Here is a 25890-nt window from a genome sequence, read left to right as displayed (position 1 = left end):
AACAATGAGTCTCAAGCAATGTCCGGGTTACAGCTCTCTGGCGTTGTATCGTCTATTTCTACACGCTTTATGCCTGGTTCTTACTTTTTATAGTCGATCGCGCAACAATGAATGAATAAAACTTGCGCTTTATTTGGAGAAATAATAAAGGCATTTCGATAAATCATAATTAAAAGACGAAACAGGAAAAGCAATAGATTGTAATAATTACATTATAGTAATATTTTGCACCGATAAACTAAATATTTGCTATTTCAAATAATTCTACAAATATTTTTAAAAACTGTTTATTATTAAACTATTATTAACAACGTTAGTATTAAAATCAAACTTGCAAATAACAATAAAAATTTATTTTTTAATAAAATAAAAATACAATATTGTAATTAAAATTCATACTTATTAACATTATAATTAAAAGATAGCAACACTGATACATTCAATGTTTGTCATTTTTAAAATAATTCTGCAAATATTTTTGAATATTTTTTATTGAAGAAAATTCATAAACGGCTGTATGTGTTAAAATCGATATTGTACATAATAATAAAAAAAAGTGTATTTTTCGATAAAATGAAAGTATATCAAAATACATCGAAAAAAAACATTGCGGAAGTAATGACGAATAAAGTAGTCAATGAATGTGGCAATGCCGCTGATGATAACAAAAGAAAAACATACGAATAACGTATAAAATATTTCAATATTATTACATTTGAAAAAAATAACATTTTTCATGTTTTTTCAATCTCTATTTTTTTGATTGACGCTATTAACGACATAGATTGTAAAGTATCGAAAGCTGTTAGTCGATAAATATCGCCCTACCAAATTGCTAATAAGAGACTGATTTCGTGATCTCTCCAATGATCTGCCATCTGCGTTTAGCTTGTTTATTGTTGGCGAAACGATGTCGGAGTAGAGATCGATTGAGACGTCCGCTCTTCGGAACACGCCAGCCCTAAGGGCTCCGGCTAATTGCTATAATTAATTGCGTGATTGCTATAGTTAGATCGATCCGGATTGCTAGTTAGAAGAGTGTAGCTTTTGCCGCCGTAATGATACAGTCACAGAGATATAGGTATTGACTTGACGATTGTTTCGGCCAGATTTGCGACCCTATCGCGCGCCAGCCGGAAGAGTTGCGAAATTTCCGCGTTCTTTCTCTATCAATTTCATTTTGTTATTTATTAATCTTATTTTTTCCTTTAATTGCATCTCAAGTATATCAATTAAACAATGATGTAATTTTTAAAATTAATTATGCATAATTTTTTTAAGCTGAGTTTGAAAAATGTTATTATTTTTCAAGTTAAATATTATAAATTTTATAATCTTCTAATACAATTTTATCATTTTTGCAATCTAATTCCCTCGCTTTATAATATAATTTTGCAACTCTTGTGATAACTTTTTTTTTGTAGTTGCCGTAATACGATTTGCGATTTAAGTTTGCGATGACGCAACCGTGCAATAATGGCGAACTAGAAGAACATTTAACGAGAGATCAGCAAAGCATCTGAAAAAAGCAAGGCGGTTAACGATTCGACGAGAAGGAAAAAAAAATCGGGCGAACACGCGGTACGTTTTTACGACACAGTAGGGCCTCGACTCTTTATGCCGGATCGGAACATTAAACCGCCATCTCTTTAAAAGCGCTATATTTCTTTCATCGACTTTTGCGGTCCGACTGAGTTACAAACAGGACTCGTGAGTTTCACATTCGATGAGTGTAGTTGACTTATGATTAATTCCGGTAGCCGAAAATGTTTAACGTTACGCGCTTCAGTTAATGTAGATGCTATAAAAATAATTGTGCATGTCGCGTTTTATAATTTCGCGGAGCAAATTATAGATTAAAAAAAGATCGCACCTCGTCATCTTTCGAGGGAAGTCTGTTATCGAGGTGCGAAATATGATCCGTGGCATCTTACGGGAAAAATTGTCGAGAGCCGCGTCGTACGTGTGATAATAACACGGTGTGTGGCGATACTTGCGGTTTAGTGATTAAGGGTTTGTGTTAACGCTCCATGGTGAAATTACAACGCCGCACGATAGAGTACGGCTTTGCGAAAAAAATTTGAAAAATTGCGAAATCAGGTATACTTATGATTAAGCCTCTCTTCGATACCTTTTACACTTAATATCAACCTTTCCTGACAATCTCATTGGAGTTTTGCTAAAACTTCGACAAGTCTCAAAGAAATTGGAAAATTAAATAAGATTATCTACGGTGTACCTAGTTCAAAACGCGGAAATTTTCTTCACGGAAATGCATGATGCAAACTTGCAGCTGACGCCAAACAATCGACGTTTCAATCTTGTACTTAATTTATAAAATGTTGTGTACACTTGCATTTTTTTTTTTTTTTTTGATAAACATGCTATTAGTTTAATTTGCAATTCAATTAAGTTGATATATCGATAAAGTTGTCGCTCACGCAATTATTTTTTAGATATTTTTGTTTACAGTCCAGTTTTATTCATTTTCACGTTTTACATTTTTAATCTATTTATTGTATCATCACATTTTTATACTTTAACAGAATTGAAACAAGTTTCAATTCGAAGAGACACTTTTCTGCGGAACAATAATGAGCTCTTCGGCGCTTCACACACCCACGCCCATTATCTTACCTTTCATCGGCTTACCAGCGATAAATTTAAATTGTGTTTCTTCTTCTAGGCGATACGGCACCAAGTGCGGCGGTTGCCTTCAAGGAATAAATCCGCAGGACCTCGTACGGAAGGCGAGGGACAAGGTTTTCCACCTGAATTGCTTCACCTGCCTGGTGTGTCGGAAGCAGATGAGCACCGGCGAGGAGCTCTATGTCCTGGACGACAACAAGTTCGTTTGCAAGCAGGATTACCTGTCGGGCAAGCCGCTGCCGGACACGCATCACGTGCACGGTCATCACGGTGAGCATTGCCGAAACTACCCTCTTTTAATAATCGTCTCTGCGTAACAAAGTCATTGACGTGATCATTGATTACCAACGATGCGTATCTTGAGAAAAAGGAGCGTGCATTTAATATGCAGAGCTAGGATGATACTTGAATCTTTTGTTCGATGGAGAGGGCAAAACGCAAAACAACAAAGAACAGACGGCAGAAAGCGAAATTGGTAAAGTCGTGTGACTTAGGAATTATACAAATTATCATTTTGTAATTATTATTTTATTATTAACAATGAATTCAATAATTTTTATTTAAAATACAAACTAGAACGCTTGAAAGTAACATCTATATACGCTATGCGCTTCGTTCGCAGATCGATTCGTCTCAGGATTTAAACTTTAGCGAGAATTTCCATACGACCTTCGTGTTCGCCTTTGTGTCTCTTGCCAATTGATATATAGACTGGTTGGAGTTATTTTGTTTGATCAACAATTAATCGATGATACGATTTTTTGGTATTTAGCTTTTGCATAAATATAAAGCTTTTGCGTAAATATAAATATAGATTTAATGAATATACGAATTAGTAATTTTCGGGGGATTTCTTGTCGAGCATGTTATTTAACAAAACATAGCGTACAAAATTTCACAATTTCGTGTATCTTGAAACCATTAAGATTATCTTGAAATCATTAAGCATCGTAAAAATAATAATTGATTAACACACTTGGAGTTATCATAATAATAATTGATTAACACATTTGGAGTTATCAAACTCTTGTATGATTTAATAAACTCTTCATTTCCATTAATAAAATATGAAATAATGTTAAAGATAAATTTATACTTGATATAAAATCGAGTTAAGAATGAGTATTTTTAAACGTCAACACCGTCGCATTAAAGGCTAAAGTTTCGGTCTTTAGCAGCTCGAAATACATCGCGAGTTGCCGCGTTGCGATTTCGACGTGGCACGTGGCTGTCAGCGGCACGCGGCGATCGATCGCGGCTCGAAAATTCGCGCGAAATCGCATTTAGCACACGCTTGGCTCGGTGCGCAAACAAAGTCAACGCACAATCGCCTTCCATTATATCGATCTCCGCGCCGCTGTCACCGGAACGCGGCGCCGCTGTCCAGAGAGGACAAACAGGAGAGCGTATTATTGCGACAGCTCCTCCTCGCTCGCCCAGGGTTTGTCGGCCGATCTCGAGCGCATTTTACGATCGCCTCCGTCGTTTCCGTTCCCGTTGCCGATAAATAATTTTATCCGTCGCTCGCGAGAAAGAGAGGCCGCTATAAATTATCGCGCAGACCGCCGGCTCGCCGATCTCGAAGCTGTGAAGTAGCCCGTCCGAGTTATCGGAGAACTGGAAAGCTGCCGATACTCACGATGCCTTTGGTGCCGTAGAAATAGAGAAAATATTGATGTTCAAAATATTCAGACACAGTACGCTTTTAGAAATATGAAAAATGCCACGAGAAAATATTGAAATTGCTAAACATATCGACATTCTGCATTGAAATCTACTTGTGTTCAATATCAAACGAGTGCAAGTATCGATTCTCCGTTAAATTCGAGCATTTCTACGAAGAACGTGATCCGTTCCTGGAATGGCTTAGAATTTCTGGATTTATTTTTTCGACCGGCGAGGGGGGTCACAGTTCAACGCGCACGCCGCCACGGATTTTATGGAGTCAGGATCGGCCTAAAAAAAGAGCGAGAGAGAGAGAGAGAGAGAGAGAGAGAGAGAGAGAGAGAGAGAGAGAGAGAGAGAGAGAGAGAGAGAGAGAGAGAGAGAGAGAGAGAGAGAGAGAGAGAGAGGGGGGAAAGCAGCGAATCGGCGGGGTAAGGGAAACCGGCAGGTTTTCACGGGGGTTTCTACCCTGATAGAGAGAGAAAGCGGTAAGCTGTGAAAACAGCGCGTATGCCACCAGTGAGCCACCAGTTCAAAAAAGAAAGAGGGGGAGAAGACGAGCGAAGGGGCGAGAGAGATGACGGGACAGCTCGGTTTCACGAGGGCCTCACTCGTATATAAGCTATGAAACGAAAACCGAAAGGTCGTTAGGCAGGGGGCGAACCTTTTGTCGTTCCGTTGCCGACGCCGAAACCGCAAAACGCCCCGACAACCCGTTTCTTCTCTCTCGACCGGCCGCCTTTTTCTCCCGGGGATCCTGGGACCCGGAGAGGCGCGCGCGGGGCCTCGACGCGCCGTGTTGTGTTCGCTGTACGTGAGACAATGTCGTGAGACAGCCGCCGAGCGCGGAAAAAGAGGAAGAGAGAGGGAGAGAGAGAGCCACGGCGAAATGATTTACGCCTTGGCCGCGGCCGATTTGGCCCGCTGACTCGCCGTCGATGAGTTTCGCGCGCAGCGCCGTCGTCATCGTCGTCGATGTCGCTGTTGGTGTCATAAGGAGGCTCCGGCGCGCATACCTGCGGATCCAGGAGCGGCGTCAAATGTCACTTTGTGAAGACGTTTCGCGGAAGAATTTCGTGATTTTTCGAGAACGACGGTCTTCCGACCGGTCGGATTTCGCGGAAAAGGAATTAGCTATTAAAGAGGAAGCGTAATAAAAATTAATAAGAGTAGAGTTCAATGATAGATGATATAAGGAAAAATAAAAAATGCAGTAGTACAATGTAAATTATTAAACCATAAAAATATAAAGTTAAAAAATACATATGCAGCATAAACTTGGACGAATTATATTAAAATAAATCTCGAGCTAGCTAAATTTTGCGTTAGACTGTTATAACTTTTGCGTTGATCTAATCTTTTTCTGCCGCTGATTTGTGTTCTGTCATCTTCTACTACTGATTATTGATAACTAAAGAGAACAATAGAGGCAGGTATAGAGCGTCGCTCGAAATCTTCATCGCGTGGAGAACGAATTCGACGCGCAACTGGGGGCAGAATGTTGACGCGAGCCTTCAGGATGATTTCGGACCGATGATTAAACGACATGACCGTCTTGATGCTCGACACTTTTTCAACATTAATCTCTGCCATCCGCTCGGCCATTTGTCGGTTGTCGAATCCGTGGCCATCGTTCTCTCTCTCGGCGGCGCGAGCCGAGAGCACGGTAATTATGTTCGTAGAGACGATTAATATCCAGAGACACCTATCGCTATTTTTTCGACGGTTTTTGCCGTAAAATATATTGCGGTTTCGTTGAAAATATTTCAACGCAACAGACTGCCATTAAATGTAGAAAGCAATAGTCGATTACTAAAAATGCTACTTGTCGCTCGCGGTCGTATTTTATATTAAAGGCATTGACGTAACTGTGCCGTTCAGATTGTATGTATTAAAAAAGGGACACGTTTAAAGGTCTTTTTTTGTTTTGCAACATTAATTTATTACGACAATTATGCGTTTTTATGTAATATTGTAAAAAACAATTATTTCTTGATAAATCACTGGACAATGGCATTAATATGCGCAAGTAGTTTACTTTTAATTGCGCTATATGTAAAATGTCAATATTGATTATAGTGCAGAGAAGGAAAGTTGATAATTTTTTGGGCGTCTCATACGGATTCGCTTTGCCGTCGGTAAGCGAACTTTATTTTTTTCAAGCGAAAGTATAAATAAACATCTCTTACAAACTCTATATTGAACTGTTTACGTTAAAAACATCCGTACAACGATAATTAGCAATATATTTTATTTAATTATTTAAAATTGAGCCACTGATTTCGAGTAAACAACAATTGCAACAGAAGCGATCCGACGAAGAAATCATTTCTAAATTAGACGATATAATTGCAGAGGTAAATATTTTTTTATCTACATTATGAATTAGTTATTTTAGATGTTTTCAAATCGATTATAATAATATACATTTCCAACTTATACGCATCTGTAATTGTCACTTATCAAAAGAATTAGATCTCTCGTTAACGATGTTGAGGTGTTCCGTTTCACTTTTGTGCAAGAGCAAAAAGCATGCGAAAAACAAGCAATCGTTGTTGTTTTCGAAGTCGGCGGTTCGTTCGTTAATGTTATTAAAAAGGCCGGTGTCTCGCGTCGTTCACGAGCAGAACCGTCCAACCTGTCGGCAGGCGGAGACTCATTGATGGGATCGGGATCGGAAGACGAGGACGAGGACGGTAGTGCCCATCATCATCATCACGATTCGGCCGTTCGCGGCGCTCACCTGGGGCCTCACAACATTGGCCCGGGTGGTCCTGGTGACCAGAGCGTCGGCCACGGTGGCGAATTACCTCTTGGAAGCGATCCCTGCAAACAGGAAGACTCCGAGGATCAAGGTAAGTCCTGTCCCACTTGCTAAGAAAATTTAGCGCCGGTGAGAAATGTAAGTTGATTAGAAAGAAGTTCGCGCTGTTTTCCCGAATTGAATTTATAAGAATTCCTGACAAATATTTTTCGCCGCGTAGTAATGATAATGTGCGAGTTGTAATGTGCGCATGAAGAATTCAATTTAATTGTAAATTCAATGGATTATTTTCACGAATAAAATCTGTTACAAACAGATTTTGCGCGCTTTTACGAAAAACGCATGAACTTTTTTGATTATTTTACATGTACACATTGTAATCACTCTTGAATAGTTTGGAAATAGAAAGTTTTAATCGCATTTGCATGCGATATGGAATAAACATTTCGCAGTTAAAAGGTACTTTTATAGTAGATACGCAAGAAATTGCTTCTCAACATAATAGGACCAACGCCAATCAGAAACAACGGGTGAAATATAAGTCTCATAAAGAGCAGTAAAAGATTGTGAATATCGCAGAAAGTCGGCGTCGCGCAATTATGTGTAAAGAGTGCGATATACGCGCAAAATATCCAAGTATTGTTTCGATTAAAGCGTTTATACACTCCGCATGTAAATCATACACACACGCGCGCGCGCGCGCATACGTATCGACGCGCAAGTGAACCAAGACCATACGCATCTCGTAAGCTACCCCACAATTCTGCAAACTCGATCAAGAGCAATCGATTATTGACTCGTTCAGGCCACCCTTGGAGCCGCGCATTAACCGCGCCATTCCACGATCCCGCGAGTACGAATTCGCGGCATCGCGATCGCCGAGGGCGTCGCGGGAGCTGTCGAGCCATTATATCGCTTGTGCTCTTTTATCGCACGCATAACAATCGGCCCCAACTCTATACACCATCTAGCCTCACCCTCGCGCCGGGCACCACGTACGCAGCACAAGTCTCTCGTCCTCCTCCCCCCCCCCCTTCCCCTTCCTCTCTGCTCCCAGAGGGGAGAAAAGAAGAGAAGGGGCGTCTTCACGTAGGGTGGCCCTCGTTGTGCGGTGTGACACTGTCCAAACATTTTCTTTGTCCCGTGGTTAAGACCTACTCGGTATATATATACGTGTATATAGATTACCGTGGAGAGTCGGGGTCTTATATGCGCGTGTGTGCGTGCGTGCGTGCGTGCGTGCGTGCACAGTGGTACTGTGCGCGCGCGTATGCGTGCGTGTGTGCACGCGGATGCGGGGTACGGCTTTCAGCGCGCGCGGCAGCAGCCACGATAATCCGATGGGGGTTTCGCATCGCTTCCGGGGGATTGGCTTCGATTGTTGTTACCTCGATCCGGCCGATGAAGATACCGGGATACACGGGGTGTCCCAGACCCACCGCGTGGCCTCACAGTCACGACGAATCTACGGTCGATTATCCCCCGGCGCAGAAGTTGGACGGGAAGCCATTATCGGTTGCAGTTTCTGAAATTTTCATTAATTTCCATTAATTTCTCATTCGCTCATATCATGAAACAGAAGAGAAGGAAAGTAGTGTTAAAATGAAATTTGCCAGAAAAATTAACGGAGAAACAGTATATTGTCATTAAAAAATATATACTTGCAGAAACTTCAATGTTCATATAATAGAAACACCCGGTATGTGCGTGTATATGATAAATTTCTGATCTCCCACCGACACACATAACGCGCTTTTTAAACATTCGATATTGCGGTAAGAGAGATCGCAACTCAACGGGCGTTGCTTAGAAACTCCCGTAACGCAATGATGACGCGGATGACTCGGTGTCTCGGGATGACAAGTTATTTCTGGGTTACCGACGAGTCACGCGTCAGCGGATACGCATAGTTCGGGATTAAGAAACCGACAATATCCCTCCGCTATCGACGGCTGAGTAATAATGAACATGCGGCCTAACGCTGAAAATATTGTGTCAGCCTTCTTTCCTAGACGCTGACGTCCTTAGGACTTGTCAGTTACGTACGAGCGACAACGTCGTATCTGTTAAAAGTTGGAGATGCGAAAACCTAAGCTTAAGAATGATTATTTTCATTAAATTTAGATGTAGAAATTTATTTAAAATCGCTTGCAAAGAATGCGACGATGTACGATAAAAATTTTTAATTTGTCATGACAGATATACAAATATGAAGACCAAATATTGCACTAATTTCCATTCTTAAATTTACTTTCTGTCGTTCTCATATTTATTAATTTGTGAACGCAATTTTAGTTCAAGAGTTTTAGAAAACAGAAAGCGAACTGAGTCATCTCAGAAAAGTCATATCTTTGTCTCACTGAAAAATTTGCTGTTTTATTATTATAATCGATTTTATCATTGTTATAATCGATAGATGTAAATTCGTACACTCGTGAAAATCACTATTGAGGGAGACAGACTTTTCGCAATGACTAATTTCGCTGACACTTGTCGGCCGTCGATTCGGCGAGTCTTATGAAATAGGCCCCAGGTGGTGGTGGCGATGGTCGTACGATTGTGATGCGGCAGCTCGGCTTCGATCGGTTGAAGGTTCCCTGGATGGCGATCCCGAGACGAGGGACAGCCAAACGGAGAACAAGAGTCCGGATGGCGGCGCCGGCGGTGGCAGCGGCGACGGCGGTGCCGGTTCGAAACGACGCGGCCCGCGGACCACCATAAAGGCGAAACAATTGGAGATTCTGAAGACGGCCTTCTCGTCAACTCCGAAACCCACCAGGCACATTAGGGAGCAATTGGCGAAAGAGACCGGTCTGCCTATGAGGGTCATACAGGTGGAAAAAGTTTTTCTCTTATCACTTTGTGCGTTTTGCGCGTTGCATTTGTGAGTTGTGCAATAATTCGCGAAATTTCTCTCGATTATTATTTTTTACGACTGGAAAAATCAACTTTTCGCCAGCTTTATCGATTCTGCTATCTTTTAAATATGTATATATATACACTCACCCGAAAAAAAAGCGGTACACTGAAAATGTGGGAAAAATTCATCAAATTTCAACTGACGATAACTTCGTAAATAATAAAGATAGAAAGTTCTATAAAATATGGAAATAAAGCTAAAAATCTCTACTTTAAGAATCAATTTATTTCAATGTTGCAAAATAAATTTATTGAAAATGGCGGATGACAAAGCGCGAGCATGCAAAATTGAAAAATAATGGTTCGAGTTTGCGACGGTGCACGGTATAGACAAAAAATTGTAGCTTATTGGGATCAAAAGCGTACGAAAGTACAGAGTCTCCTCTTTAAAATGCTTTTTTATGCATCTCGATACGATGATTTTTCGCCGAGAGATTCGCATTTGAAGAAAAAGGCAGATTCTTACTTCTAGGCCTCTCACTTACAGTACAGTCTGCAAATCGTTCTCCAACGCGACGGTATACTCGTTCTCGTCCGTCTGAAGAATACAGACAAAAACGAGATTCGTCGCTAAAAAGAACGGTACTCCATTCTGCATATGTCCAGCCTGCATGAAATCAAGCACTCTTCTCGCAATGTGCGGTCGAGCATAAACAAAAAGTCAGGGCGGAGAAATCACAAAAGATCTGCAGACATCTCCTTCGGATGCAAAACAATTGATTGAAAAATAATGGTTCGAGTTTGCGACGGTGCACGGTATAAACAAAAAAAAATGCGAATCTCTCGGCGAAAAATCATCGTATCGAGATGCATAAAAAAGCATTTTAAAGAGGAGACTCTGTACTTTCGTACGCTTTTGATCCCAATAAGCTACAATTTTTTGTTTATACCGTGCACCGTCGCAAACTCGAACCATTATTTTTCAATTTTGCATGCTCGCGCTTTGTCATCCGCTATTTTCAATAAATTTATTTTGCAACATTGAAATAAATTGATTCTTAAAGTAGAGATTTTTAGCTTTATTTCCATATTTTATAGAACTTTCTATCTTTATTATTTACGAAGTTATCGTCAGTTGAAATTTGATGAATTTTTCCCACATTTTCAGTGTACCGCTTTTTTTTCGGGTGAGTGTATATATTTTGATAATTAAATCTTAACTAAAAATTCTATTAAAATCTTGCTAAAGCTCATTTGAAATTAAAACACGGCGGTGTTATTTATTTTCGTAATTGAAAAAATCATTGATTTTAAAAGTTTTTAATCTAATTTTAAAGTTTAAATAATTCAAATAATCCAATTCAGTAAGAGACATAACGCTTTTATTATAAGATAATAATTTACTACTCAAACACCTTGCATATTGCATTGTTTACACAACTTTCAATATTATTCTTATAAATACAATCGGTTATTAATATCGAAACGAAAGATATCAAAGAAACTATTATAACGATTGCTATCGGCAACGCACGAATAATATATGACACTTTTATGTAGCTGGCTTCTAAATTGCCGTTAAAAACGACGCGACGCTCAAAAGTCCTCCGCTATCGCAAATAACGAGGAAAAAAAATAACGCGTCAACAGATCATTTGCCAGAGAATAATTCACCTGGCGCGACAACACCATATTATTTGCCGCGAAATAATTTCGCAACAATGCCGCTGGTGAAATCGCGGTGCATCACCGATAAAAAATTATTTACCACTGCTTTTATACGGCTCCGAAGCGCAAAGGGCAAAATAAAGTACGGTGGAGTGAGTTATATTTCATATTCTAGAACCGAAGCGCTATATATCTTTGTGTATCACACATACGCACAGCTTGTTTTAAGAATAACAATTTAAAAAGAAGGAAAAAAGTGTTAATAAACAAAGAAATATTTAATATACATACATATACAGCTAGTTGAGCAAGATTTTATAATTCTGAAACAATTTTATGCAGAATTGAAAGATAGCGGGAGAAGAGAAAAAAAAGCACTGCCCTTAAATAATTTAGCGATTAAAGGCGGCCGGTATACCTGTTCCAGGTCTGGTTCCAGAATAAGAGGAGCAAGGAACGCAGGCTGAAGCAGCTGACGTCGATGGGCAGGAACCCCTTCTTTGGGGGCTCACGCAAGATGCGTGGCTTCCCGCTGAATCTAAACCCCGGCGCCCTCGGTGGCGAGGACGGCCCGCCGCCTGGTTTTCCGTACTTCGGCCCGGACAAATTCGAGTTCGGCTACGGTGGCCCGGTGGCCTTCCATCACGAGTTCTTTGGCGCACATCCGCCCCCGCATCCACACGGGCCGCATTTCGCAGGCACGGGAAATCCAGGTGAGTCTTTTGTCTCGTTCGCGAAACGAAGACTATTGTCGTCCTTATTATTAGTGCAACATTCCTGTTGCACGTGGGATAAATATATTAGAAATTCTGCGCTCGAAATGATGAGAAAATCTTGACGCGGAAATTTGAAAAGCGTGTAATTTTCTCTCGCTGTGTATAGCGAGCAATAACGATGCGAAAGAATCGGGGTATCGTTCTCTAATAAATTTTAGTAATTTAGAACCCTTATTTTATTTTCTTCTAATTATATTAAATCTTCCCTTCGGGCTCTATTTTATTAATCATACGGTTTTGTTGTGATAATATATAAAAGCTCACGCTAAACTGCCGCTTGAAACATCGACTTGAAGCAAAAACGGCCGAAATCTACGCCGAAAACTGGGGCCCGAGAGTCTAGTCCCGGAATCTCGCGTAATTATAATAAACCTCGAATCAAGTAGGTAGGCCCCCGCGATAATTATGACAGCCGGTTTCGGAGATGGCCGAGCGGATACGAGGTCCCCTCTGAAAGCAGTACGTAATCTGTTTCTGACAGGCCTGGACCCGGCCAGTTTAGCGGGCATGGCAGCGGCAGTGGCGGTGGCAGGGGAATATCCACCTCCGGGCGCGGGGGGCGGCCCTCCGGAATTTCTCACGGGGCCCCCCGGGCAGGGGGCCCCTGCGCCCACCGGCGGCAGCCCCGGCGAGTTCTTGGCACCTTCAGGTAAGAAAGAAATATCCCCGGCGAACCATTACCACCGAAAACCGACTGATTCGCGACTGCTGATCAGCCTCGATGATCGTGCGAGCCTGCCCGCGAGCGAACTTTATGTTTGCCCTCGCGTCGATTTATTAGCGTTATTTTCGCGATGCGGCGGCAACCATTAATTCGCGATGCGGCGGCTCGAAGAGAAAATAGATATGTTTTTGCATCGCCGGAATAATAATGTTCTTTGCGTGAATCGTATCTTTCGGGTGTCGGTTAATTTCAACATATTAATTTCAACGTTTAGTTCTTCCCGTTCAATTAAGATGGATTTTTACATTAATATCTCTTAATTATTTTTCTCGACTTAATTTTCCGTAAGCGCGAATTAACGATCGGAAAAGATAGGGATTGCATAATATTCACTTGGTCGCGTATGTTTCGTGACGATTATTCGTGACGATTTATTATATGCATCTTTGTTGGATCGAATATGCCGTGTCGTGTTAATTAGGAACGCTTTAGTCTCTCGCGATATCGAATCGAAACTGTTTCACGCCATTCAACATTTCACGTTGAAACGAAAATTATACGTTGCTATTAACCTTTCGCACGCGGTATCATTTTTATCGTATCGCATCGCGCTATTATTCGCACACAGTTGCGATGTTATTTCGTGCACGAAACATATGCGCGAGGGATTTCTAACTATGTAGGATTTTCTGCAACAAAGTATGGCAGCGTGACTGTCACTTCCTTCGGCGCTTGACGCATGGATAATTGAGATCTGACAATCATGGCATGACCTTTTGCGTCTAATTCTGAAAATCTAAAAGTACATTTTCTAACTTGCGTCAGATATGTACATGTGTCTTATCCGACTGTCACCGGTATATCAGTCAAATCACACGTATGTCATTAAATTGTTGAAGAAAGCGCAATTAGCGATAGCCACATTAATAATCACGGTACTTAGGTATAAAACAGGATGTTTAACATTTAATATAAATTTTGCTTGAATTTGAGAATTTTGCAGATGTTTTGCGTTTTTTCGTAAAATACAGACGCATATATTTTTGTAATTTTATTATACAAAATGACAGCTATATAACACGTTAACGTATATGCAATATGTTTAAAATATATATTTATTTATGAACAATAGTGTGAATATATAACGTTAAAACTCGGATTTCTGGGTTGACAGAGACCGTATTTATTTACCGTTTTCGGTAAGAGAATAGTAAATTTGCAACAGACAAGATAAGAGAGGAATTAAACCTATTGCTATTGGAACAATTATTATATGCATTTCGATTTATTGAAGAAATATAACAATGACGAAATAAAAAGTGTTACAGTTATCGTGTTAATATTTATAAACCGCCGGCGGCGGATTGTCTCGCCGACTTTCGCGGGACTTCCGGCCGCTGGCTGCATTGCAGGATTTAAATCTTAATTGGCATCGACGCCGTTTGCGTTCGCTTGTTCCCAGGTGGAGGGCAGGGTAATCCGAGCGGCGGCGGGAACGGCGGCGGCGGGCCGGGCGGCGGCGGCGGCGGCGGTGGCAGCGGGGTCGCGGGCGGCGGGTTCCTGGAGCCGCACCAGATGCAGAGCGAAGGGCTGGCCTGGTAGTACGAGTTTTAATTAACGTCCCTTATAATAATAATTCCGCCCGCGCGCCTAAACCGAACGGAATCGCGAAAGCGCCGCCGAGCGGAAAGCGAGAACGAGAAAGTCAACGGCGATGGCGGCGGCGGCGGCGGCGGCGATTTCGAGTCCGAGGGCGACCGGAAGGCTTTCGGCGTTTCGTTGCTTTCCTTCCCGTTTCCCTTTCTTTTTCGTTGTATTTTTTATTCCTACTTTGCAATCGCATCGACTCGATCGAATCGTTATGAATATCGAATCGTCGGCGCTTTTCTGTAAAATACAGACACGTGCGAAACGCGGTTGTCTGCGCGTTTTGATTCGCGGTTATCGTTGTCGAGCAGTCGACGCTATTATCTTTACTATTACGCTCCTCGGCGCCGCGACGTCGATGTTACTATTTTCATTATTATTATTAATATTATTATTATTAATTATTATTATTATTGTGTATAAAATTCGAAGGTCCCTATCGTGTAATATTGTACCCTCCCTGTTGATTATTTTTCGACGTTACTTTGGAGACATCCTGTAGATATCTGCTGTTGTACACCTGATAAAGACACACGAATCGCTAGACACATACAAACACGCAATGTCACACGCGCACACGTACATGTACACAGAATACACGGACACGGATCCACACTTGGATACGCTGTACTAATATTATCATTAAAGTATAAATATAAACAGGAAACGTGTAATTTGTATTTGTTAAGGCGGCGAGATTGATGTAAATACACACAAGAAATACACAGAAACACTCTCTATCCTCTCTCTCTTTGCTGAAAAATGCGTGCGAGTCGATTTTTGCGCGTACGGCTGGACTTACTCGCCACCGGAAGAGTTATATATATATGTATCGTGACGTAATAACACCGAAAGTAAAGCAGATTGAGAAAGAGACGCGCCGCCGCGACGCATAACGATTATAAATATTATTATAATAAACCACCTCGTATTTCCGTATACGAAACTGTGCATTTCATTTCCTTCTAGCTAGCTAGCCGTTCGGCTTCTCTTTTTTTCCTATTTATGCGACTGATGTTGCACGGAAAGATGGACAATTTAACGTATTACACTGCAATAATTTGTTCTGTTTTAATAGAGACTATCCATCAAGTAATTGAATTGAAATCTTCTTAAATTAAAATACGAAATTTAAATTAAAATATTAATTTATGTAAAAATTATTTTTGTATAATTGATGGCTGATTTTTGCAAAAATATTATAAATTATTAACACAATGTATCTTTTCTGCCGCATCAATAATGGCTTTATTAATTTCAATAATTATTTTATTTTTTTTGGTGATACGGATTAACATTGCTGTTAGTGTGGCGAATCTGAGATTTCCTACTATCAACAAGCAAAGTGTACGCGTGAAATGATAATTTAGATAACGATTGATCGTAAAAAACCTTTTAACGATGGACATTAATGAGGTAAGTGGTCATTTACATTTTTATTAGTATGTGTCACCATCTTCAATTCTATACTTATCGCTGCTGACAGACGTCGTTCTACCTGTCATCGCATCGATTTCAGTATCATTATCCTAATAAGTAGCGACACGGTATTTGACCGCGGACTCGTCGCACAATGACATATCGAAGAGTTGAGAAAGTCGCTACGGAGACTGTTTATTACATTAATATCTTTATTAATAGCGCAAAGTGCCTGCACGCTCCTTTAACAGAATGACGAACTTATTAGTTTTTTATTATGGCAGAATATATAGTTATCACGGTAGAAAGATCGATTAAAATAATCAAACTTGACTCATTTAGTCGAAGAGAAGATGTGATCGATATCTTACACGCATAGCCGAATATCGCGAATAAAATGTTGAAAAAGTTTTATAAAAAAATTCTATTTTAACTGTAGAATAAAATCAATCCTCTGAAATATGCAGCTTATAAATTATGTCAGCTCTCTTGCGTATTTGCATACGCTTTGGGTAGCTTTCGCATGCAGTTGTCGCATTTATATGCCGCCAATCAAGAGTGCCACATTACGTTACACTACGTTACGCTACGTTAAATGTATACGTCGCGTCGGCCGGTTTGCAGCGGACGCTTTTTTCGCGCGTCAAAAAGCGCGTTGGACTTATTCAAAAGGCAATCCGGCTAAATACCGGAATGACGTGCGCGAAAAAATTCAAAGCGAAAAGCAGGTATACACTTGCCACGTGTGATGACGTAACAGAATTACAACACAACGACGCCAACATTCCACCTGTAATGTAAATTCATCGTTGAAATTTCACTAAATTTTGTTAAATATAATATCCACATGCCAGTATTTCTTATTTTATTACAATTTATACTTTTTAAAATAATTTCTACGCCATTGTTTTAAAAATTTGATTAGTACCGAATCACTATAGATAATTTAATTAAATTTTAATTTTTAAATATTATTTTCATGTGTTAAAGTTATTTTAAATAATATTTTAAAAAGATTTAAATACATGTATTTATTAATATTTGTTAAAAATATGATATAAAATAATTTTAAAAGAGAAAAAGAGATGGATAAAAAAATCATTTAATAAAATTTAATAGTAATATTGTTAAATTCTTTTAATTGTCATTAAAGTAACATAATTATTAATTGCGTCAACAATTTGATTAATTTTTAACATAATCACTATCATCAACTCGTAATTTTTTTTTTTTTTTTTTTTTTTGTTTTCTGCTCTTTTTTCCCTGCAAGAGAAATGCTTTATTGAGAAATGGACAGGGAGCTCAGGTGGCAACGCGAATCCTTTTCCTTTTCCAAATCGCTGGCCGTAAACGCATCTGCGGCCGACGTCGCCCTGTCGTCGTTAACGGGTGCGACATCCGAGGAAAGGAAAAGGAGGGTGCTGCCTGGACATCTGGTGAATTCGATTTTGATGTGTTTCTGCGACCCCCCCGGGGGTCGAGCGGACGTCCTCCTCGCGTCGTATCTTCAACACGACCCCGTTGGGGCCGCCAACGATGCCGCCTTGTGTCGACGTCCCCATGTGTGTTTCGCGTACATCGTGTATACACAAGCGATTCCACCCCCTGGCGCTTGTTGCAAGTGCACCAAGTGTGTGCACAGAGTCGGTGGTCCCACATCGCAGTTTATGGCTGCGTATGGGCGCCAACGAGGTTTCGTTTAAAGTATAGGGATGCTGATAGGAATTACGTGAAAAATTTCTCGAGGGATCTCTCGAAAACTTATTACTTTTATTACAACGACGTACGCGCGCATTGATAAAATAATTTACGCGTGCTTGGTATTGAAAAGTAGCTGGATTTAATGTTATTTTATCAAAACATTGGTTGTTTTCGTTGTTTAAAAAAATTTTAGCTTGATTATTTTATCAGAATAAACGTTTTCCATTGTATCTGTATACAGTAGATGTAACAAAGTTGTTTTATTTAATTTATTTATATTATACATGAAGATTCAAAATATGAGATCGTGACAAAAATTTGAGGCGTATCTATAATCACATTTACATGTGTTCTCAACATACTTATATATATTACCTCTTGCAATCTTACAATTCTTACGCAATTTTTTAAGAATTTACACCGAGGACATAATTTAACATCATTAAGAGCGTTTTGATCGGAGAATTCGGCGTGACCCCTTTTATTGTCGATATCTCCATGTGGCGAGAGTTCGGCGTGTAATTTAGCTGGATAGTTACTGCGTGCGCGCACATGCGATGTAACGATGTCGACGTAGGCGTCAGCCTACCATGTAATATGTGTGTCCTGTGCGGCGGAGACTTCTGCGGGATATCTCCCGGGAGATTCGACAGATGCGCGGCCCGCCTCCGCACCCCAGGAACTGCCGTAGGCTCCCGTGGGAGTCCTGCAGGGACAAACCGTCCCGGGGGGGTCGCAATCCTCGGTCCTCGTGTCTTCGTATTCTCCTATTACCCTCGTTTACGCGGGATAAGAAAACGCGAACGTGGAATATTCTTGCGCGCTGCTGCACGAACGGGATAAAAATCCGATTAAATCCCCGCAGAATCATACCGCGATTAGCGAGCATTGATTAAGGGTGTTATTTCGCGTACAAATAGAAAAAGGCAATTGTGATTTGGGGCTTTGAATTATCGCGGGGATAAATGATTATTTTATATTAAATTCACATTTTAAATTTTATACAATTGTATATGAAATCCACCTGTATTTCGAATTTATAATAAATATTTTCACTAATAAATTAATTTAATAGATTAAATTATTGTTAACAAAGAACGTAAACATTTTTTAAATTATTGACACATTATGATAATATACTTATAATTTGATAAACATTTGATACTTTCAGATTTCCACATTGCAAAGCCGGAAATCTGGTTGAAATGATCTTATTACGTATTGGATTTAACTCAGATTTCCAATCATTTTCACAGACGCAAACTATTCTCGTGAACCTTATCTATATATTATCGGTAATACCGTCTATACTATTCATCGATGCGTATCTACTCGTCGGAGAGACGTTCGAGGAGATATGCAGAGCAGGCCGGCGAACAGGGGTTCGCAAGGGGGGTGGCGATTCCAGGGCCAAGGGCTGCCGACGTGTCACAGTCCAACGCGCTCCGGCGATTTGCTCACGTGTCTGCGCACGTGTCGTAAAACGAGCCCCAGTCTGCTATCATTATGCAAGGAGGCCTTACAAATCACGCCCTGCTTACCGCGTGCGCGCGCTGTCACACAGGTTCGAATTAACGTGATAGAGCTTTGAATTACCCTCCGGGACCACCCTTTTCATCGTCGAAGCCATTGGTTGTGAATTTGTTCTTCAAATTTCTACCCGATTTGAGGAAGTACTCGCTTTGGGAAAGCCGTTACCGAATATCGATCGATTCACCGTCGCTTTGAAACAAGTCGTTTACTTTCGAAATAGCACAAATTTAGTTGCAGCATGTGTTAAACTGTACTAAAGTACAATATATTGGCGCGCATTTGGTATGAATTCATACAGTTAAAGCGCACATTGCTTTCACTTATCGGGTTTTTAGCTTTCAAAAAATTCAAAGGTTGTCTTGTATTAAAAAACATTACGTAATATTTTCTATTATAAACTATTCAATTTTCTTTCTCTCTCTCTCTCTCTCTCTCTCTCTCTCTCTCTCGGTATTTACAAATTAATGTACTAAATTATTATTAGAGAGAGAGTATAATGCTTTGAACTCATTTTAACCATCTATAATTTGCAATAAAATTCGAGATAGAATTTTATTCATAATTTTACGTATTGTGTGTAAAACAAGAAACATTCGAAAAAATCGGACTATTTTAATCCATCCTTCCATTGTACATTTTATAAACTCTTCTACGATAAAAAATACGTAGAGGAGTCTATGGAGACGTAAACACCACAGATTCAGCGATCGTACGATCACGATAGCGTCGTCCACTTTATTCTTCCAATAACATTGTACGTCCCACGCATAAAGTCGCTCGTCTCCGGAGGCTCCCTAGCTCCCGCCGCTCAAGCATCTTTCTTCCAAGAGTCCACACGAATTCGGATGACGTCGATCCGTAGGACGGCCGACACAATGGAGACGTCGAGTGGAGACGTTGTCGCCGCGGATGCGGCGAACGAAGAAGAAGAGCGTTACTCGTGACGCGTGATGTTCGCGTCGTATTTATTTCCGTCTTCTTTCGAGCGTGCAGCGAGAACGGGCAGAGACCAGAAGTTTGTCCGTCCGGCAGGCGGACGAGCGGACGGATAGATGGACGGACAGACGACCTCCTGGCGTTCCGCCTGGGCTTAGGCTAATCCGAAATCCGGATTACCTGTGCGTCCCGTACAGCCATTCGAGCGGTCCTGTCTTACAGACGTCGTACAGCAATGATAGCTCGCTCTTTCTTTCTTCCGTGGCATTAGCCGTACCTCCACATGTGACGTCCTCGAATGCGAAAGCGAATGTGCCTTTCTCTATATACACAGGGTGCCTCTCTCTACGGACCCGGATAAACGTAACCGTAGACAAAAGTAATCCGACCACATATTTGTTGCGCGACGTGGGTTCTCGCCGTCACACTTGTGTGTGACGCGCATCGGAAATTTTTGTATCCGAAAAGGGCTTTCGACAAATTCAGATGGGTTTTGTTCGCAGGTTGAAAAAGGGGCAAAATATTTGTATTATTGTATATCGATATAAAAAATATACCAAGTCTGACGATAAATCAAAATTCGTATTTGAACAAACTTCTACGTAAGCTATGAAAATAATCGATGACGCATTCTCCTATTGAATATCTTAACAATGCTATCAGAACTTTTCTCTTATTTGCAAATTTTTGTGTCACCTTATACATGAAATGTACATACATACATATGTATGCACGGCGACATATATATGCCTGCCTCAACATAAACGCGGCGATCCTAGCAGCATTCTTATTACCATACATGCATGTAAATGCACGTATCGCTCGCCGTACGCGGTTTTATCTTCACCTGTAAAACACGCACATTTTTCTGACACAAATTTCTAGAATGGCGTAAAGTTTCGATTTCGAAGATAACGTGCTGCATTTCGCCTTTCAATTTCGCGAATATGTAAGTAGAACGATGAGGTAAATCAATTAATAAAGCATCAGATTTTCACTATTTTAAGATATATTATCTTTAGATATTTGAATTTGTGTTATATCACAATTTGCTTTAGTAAATTTGCGCGAACAATTTGGTTTTAAAAGCAAATAATGCTCACATGACTAATTCAATAATAATATTCATAATAACAATAATAATAATAATAGAATTATATCAATATTAATATTAACAACAATGATAATAATACTGAATGATAATTACATTGCTGATAATGAGATAATATAGGAAAAATTAAATTATTTCGCGCGGCATGTTGAAAATAGAAATTACAAAATGTCCACACGTAAAGTCCCGGTGCGAATAAAAATCGCGCGCAAGATTCCGCTTGCGTCCAAGAAATATCACACTCATCTTCTCGGCGATTCCCACCCTAATCGTCCCATACGCGCTTGCACCCTCTCGACCCGCTTATCGGAGCGCCTGACCGCCCCTCGTCGACGAGATAAGTATTTGCTATTTAAAATACCAGCTCCCCGATCTTGCGCGGGCCCCAAGATAAACCACCGCTCGTGTCGTGGGGTTGGCCGGCGGACGCGGCGAGGGCGAGAGCGAGAAAGAAAGGGCAGAAAGAGGGGCTGATTATAAACCGAAGGCAACAGAGAAGGTTCGAGTGTGGCGGGCAAAACGCGGGGGTGGGTTTACGCGCAGGGGCGGTGGAGTGTGCAGCAACAGCAACAGCAACAGCAGCCACGGCGGTCCACTGTGAGGGTGGTTTACGGGGAGTTGTACCGGGCATTGTTGTATAAATAGGTTTGGCGAGTTAGGGGTTGCTACCCCCGAGGGAACTGCACATGTCCGCATCGATTATACCACCCCTTCCCCGCGTATAACATCTCTCCTTCTCACTCTCTCCTTCTCTCGCCCTCTCGCGTCTCGAGCCTCTTCTCGATTCTCTGCCACCGGGGGATGGCTTCGATTCCCCTTGTCGTAACAATCCCTCTTTCTCTCCCTTTCCCTCTTTTTCTCTCTCCTTTCTCTCTCTCTCTCTCTCTCTCTCTCTCTCTCTTTCTCTTCTGTTGCCTCACTCTCTCTCCTCCCCTCTCTTTCTGTTTCTCTTTGTTCCTTTCTCTTCCTCCTGTAACAGTTTTATTTCTTCTCTTTTTCTCTTCTGCTTTCTCGCTCTCGGCTTCACCCTCGAACCGCCCTTGCGCACCCAACGAACATTTTCTCCCCGTGGTGCCCACGGGGCACGCCGCTCGGTTATTTTCAAGCCATTTGCTTTGTAAACGCACGCAATCTCGACCGGCCATCCCCGCTCGCGCTACACCCTCTCTCTTGTCGCCGTCTTCCACGTAGCCTTCGACCTACGCGGATGCGATCTCCGTCGCATGCTCGCGCTCAAACGCCAGGCTTTGAATATTCAAACTCTTGCGACAAGCCCCTTTTTCCCGATAAAAAAAAAGACTCTCGCTGCGATATCTGATTTCCGTCGTCGTGATATGACGCACTATGTTTTTATACTTCGCCAGAAAAAGAGGAAAACTAAATGACGCGAATATTCACTATTTTTTATTGTTGTCCTGTTGTTCTATTATTGTGTTATTAAATATCAAGTGAATTTTTATATGTTGTATACTCAAATATCACGAATTCAATATAATACAAATGACATCGTAAAGATATTTGGAAAGCAATTTAAATCTTTGAAAGACATCTGGAAGACATTCTGAAACGATATTCCTGTCAAAATGACTGTTTGAGAATCTTGTCTCGTGCTCTGAATCTTCTAAACATTTTTTGGAGTTTTATTTAAAAAAAACACTACCATGCTTTGCGGATAATGCTGTTTCAAAAAATTTCAATTTTTATTTGTAATTTTTTAAAAATTCATATATATTTTTCTTTTTTATTTTGCTTCGATATTGTTTGAGTCATTAAAGTATTGATATTGGAAAAATCGAGTTGCGATTGCGAAACGTGAATTTTAATGGCATCGGGGGCAACGGAACAAGAGTGATAAGCAAAAATAACCGGCGCCGAAACTTTGATCGGCCCGGAAACGTTTACCAATGTGCCGAATAGTACACGAACCGATACTGAAATCAACGGGCCGCCATTCCAAACACCCGTTAGAGTTTCCGCAGCATCCACGTCTCCGTCGCACCATGCCCATCACCCCCGCGGACGATCCCGCCGGCACCTGGCGCATGACAGAGTACACTCCGCTGGAATCACAACCCCCAACCCTCGCCGCGCTCTCGCCGAACGACGACGACGTTACGGCGCGTTTGACCTCGTGTTTTTATTAACAACAGGTACCGCCACGGTCCATCGGCGATGACGGCGCGATTTCTCGATCGGACCCGTTGCCCTTAGGGCTGTTTCAGTCCGGACGCCGGAAAATCTCGACGGGACGGCGATCTCTAGATTGCGCCCGATAGATTTTCATTGCTAAGGGCGAGTCCGGGTGCCGAGAGGAACCGATCTATTTCGGGAATAAACAGACATGTGCTTTCAATTTTGTTAAAGAGACTCATTCAATTATTTCTCCGCTAATTTTGCTAATTGCAGTTTTACGTTCGTTAATTTTGTTAATTATAATCAGGGCATTAATATACCAGGTATTTTTAACAACTGCAGATACGTTTATTTAAAGTTCATCTAAAATTTATTTAATTGCGCAATTTGGGGAGCGCGAATAGCAAGTGGAGTTAGACCGTCTGGTCAGACTCGTATTATCGACAATTCGGTTCGCGTCCAATAATTGGACGTAAATTCGGGATCGTCTGAAAGAGAGTTTGAAATTGCAGAACAGAATAGCGACCGAGCGCACGTTTATTCTCCTTTCTCTCTTCCTCTGCCCTCTCCCTCTACCTTTCCTCTCTCGTCGATCCGTAATTCCGGGATGCTTGGCTACGGGGTGACTCCGGCGAGGGTAATTGTGTTTCGCGTTGTCCTAATTGTGTTAGCGGGTCTTATGGGGGGATTAACGTGGTTTGGCAGAGATTGCCGTTGAGCTTCACCGAGTCTTGCCGCTGGAAGAATATCCCGATGGTGATGACGAATGTCCGTTCATCGACGAATTATTTTTCAATTGTTTTTTCGGATACTTGAACAAGTTAACAAGTTCTATTACAAAAGCATTAAAGTATAATCATCATCAATATATGTTTAGAATTATAAAATCGACGCTCAATATGAAATAAAATGTAATATAATTAAATATTCACATAAAATGTGAAATAAAAACAACAGCTTACGATGCTGATTACAAGTATCATTATAAAACATTAAAACTTTTTATCCAAAGTAAAAATGTTTGTGGAGAATATTGAGACTAATTATTTAGTATAATTTTTTAAACATAAATGTCGTATATTTGATAGCTTTGGAAATAAAAAACTTTGATGGATTTAGAAATAAAATTCCTTATTATTAATCACTTTGAATTCAAGAGTTATTGATGTCTTGCTTGGTCTATAAAAATTTGTAAGTAAGAAATGTACATTTAACATTCTATATACTAGATGCACTATAAATTTATAAATACACAAATGTTAATAAATAACTAATAAATATCAAAATTGACAACTAAAGTATCTTTATGTAATTTGTATATGTATATGCATATATAAATTTATAAAATACACATATATATATATAATTTATGTATATTCTATTATAAAAATTTAAAAAATTTCTAAACCTTCTCAGATACATTTGTAAAATGCCAATGAATTTGGCGTACCAAAAATCAGTGCTTTATAGAAGTATAAACGACAATGAGCCAATTTCCAGTAATAATCCCCACAATAGAACGGCCGATATTAGTACCCTCATTCACGGATGTAACATCGATTCCGCGGCGATTATTCGCTATGCACTGGCCGTTGCCGCAATTTCGTACCACGCCTCCTCCCTCCCCTTCCGTCGAAGGGTGGTGCGTACAAAACGGCGTAACGACGAATGCACCGACCATAAGGAAGACACTGAGTAATAGAGGCACTTTACGCAGGGTGGAAAATCGTCCGTTCGCGGAACTACGCCCCCCATATGTCCACCTCGTGCCTGCGCCCCCGTCCTCTTCCCTTCAAGTCTGTTGTATTCCAATAAAGACACGCGTAACGGGAGAGGGTGAAAGGGTCACCACAGGGGTCCTTCTTCTCACCAGTGTCGTTCATCTCTTTTAGGGGCTGTAACGCGGTTAAAATGCAACATGCGAGAGAGAGAGAGAGAGAAAGAGAGAGGGAGAGAGAGAGAGAGAGAGAGAGAGAGAGAGAGAGAGAGAGAGAGAGACATGGGGTTTGAGTCGGAGGCACGAACAGGTGTCCGCGGAAAAGTGGGTGTCCCGAATCGGGGTGTCGGTGGGTGAATATCATATCGCCACTTTACGGCGGGGGTTACGGCGGGCGTTACGCACGTGAGGGGTGGCATACACCCGTATACGCCACACGCTTACACAAAGGGCTGTATAGAGGGCAGCATAGCGCCACGGTCTAACCGCGTTTCTACGCGCTAATTAATACGGCGTCTCTGACTGGCGTCGGGGATGTAAAATGTTTTGATGGCATTTCTCGGCACGGACGAGAAGGGTGATGAGCGGCAAGGGTTCAAGTGCACTCGAGATCCGGTAGGACAAAAACCAAGAGCGAACCGTGAAATT

General features: G+C 41.0%; 1 protein-coding gene across 3 annotated transcripts in view; it reads left to right on the top strand.

The window, feature by feature from the left end:
* Lim1 (LIM homeobox 1) overlaps positions 1-15631 on the top strand; it is a 36278-nt gene extending 20647 nt beyond the window's left edge. Inside the window, exons 3-8 of one of the 3 annotated variants that reach the window (XM_012380231.2) lie at positions 2687-2919; positions 6963-7169; positions 9671-9912; positions 12033-12318; positions 12842-13030; positions 14508-15631. In XM_012380231.2, coding sequence (XP_012235654.1) covers positions 2687-2919; positions 6963-7169; positions 9671-9912; positions 12033-12318; positions 12842-13030; positions 14508-14647 — 1297 coding nt within the window. In that variant the 3' untranslated portion in view covers positions 14648-15631. Of the gene's footprint in view, positions 1-2686; positions 2920-6941; positions 7170-9670; positions 9913-12032; positions 12319-12841; positions 13031-14507 lie in introns of all 3 variants that reach the window. The other 2 variants (XM_012380229.2, XM_012380230.2) reach the window with 2 other exon arrangements.
* The last annotated feature ends 10259 nt before the right edge of the window (positions 15632-25890 follow it).

This window comes from Linepithema humile, chromosome 1 (genome assembly GCF_040581485.1).
Source record: "Linepithema humile isolate Giens D197 chromosome 1, Lhum_UNIL_v1.0, whole genome shotgun sequence".
NCBI classification, from domain to species: Eukaryota; Metazoa; Arthropoda; class Insecta; order Hymenoptera; family Formicidae; genus Linepithema; species Linepithema humile.
This window is presented reverse-complemented; position numbering and strand designations above follow the sequence as displayed.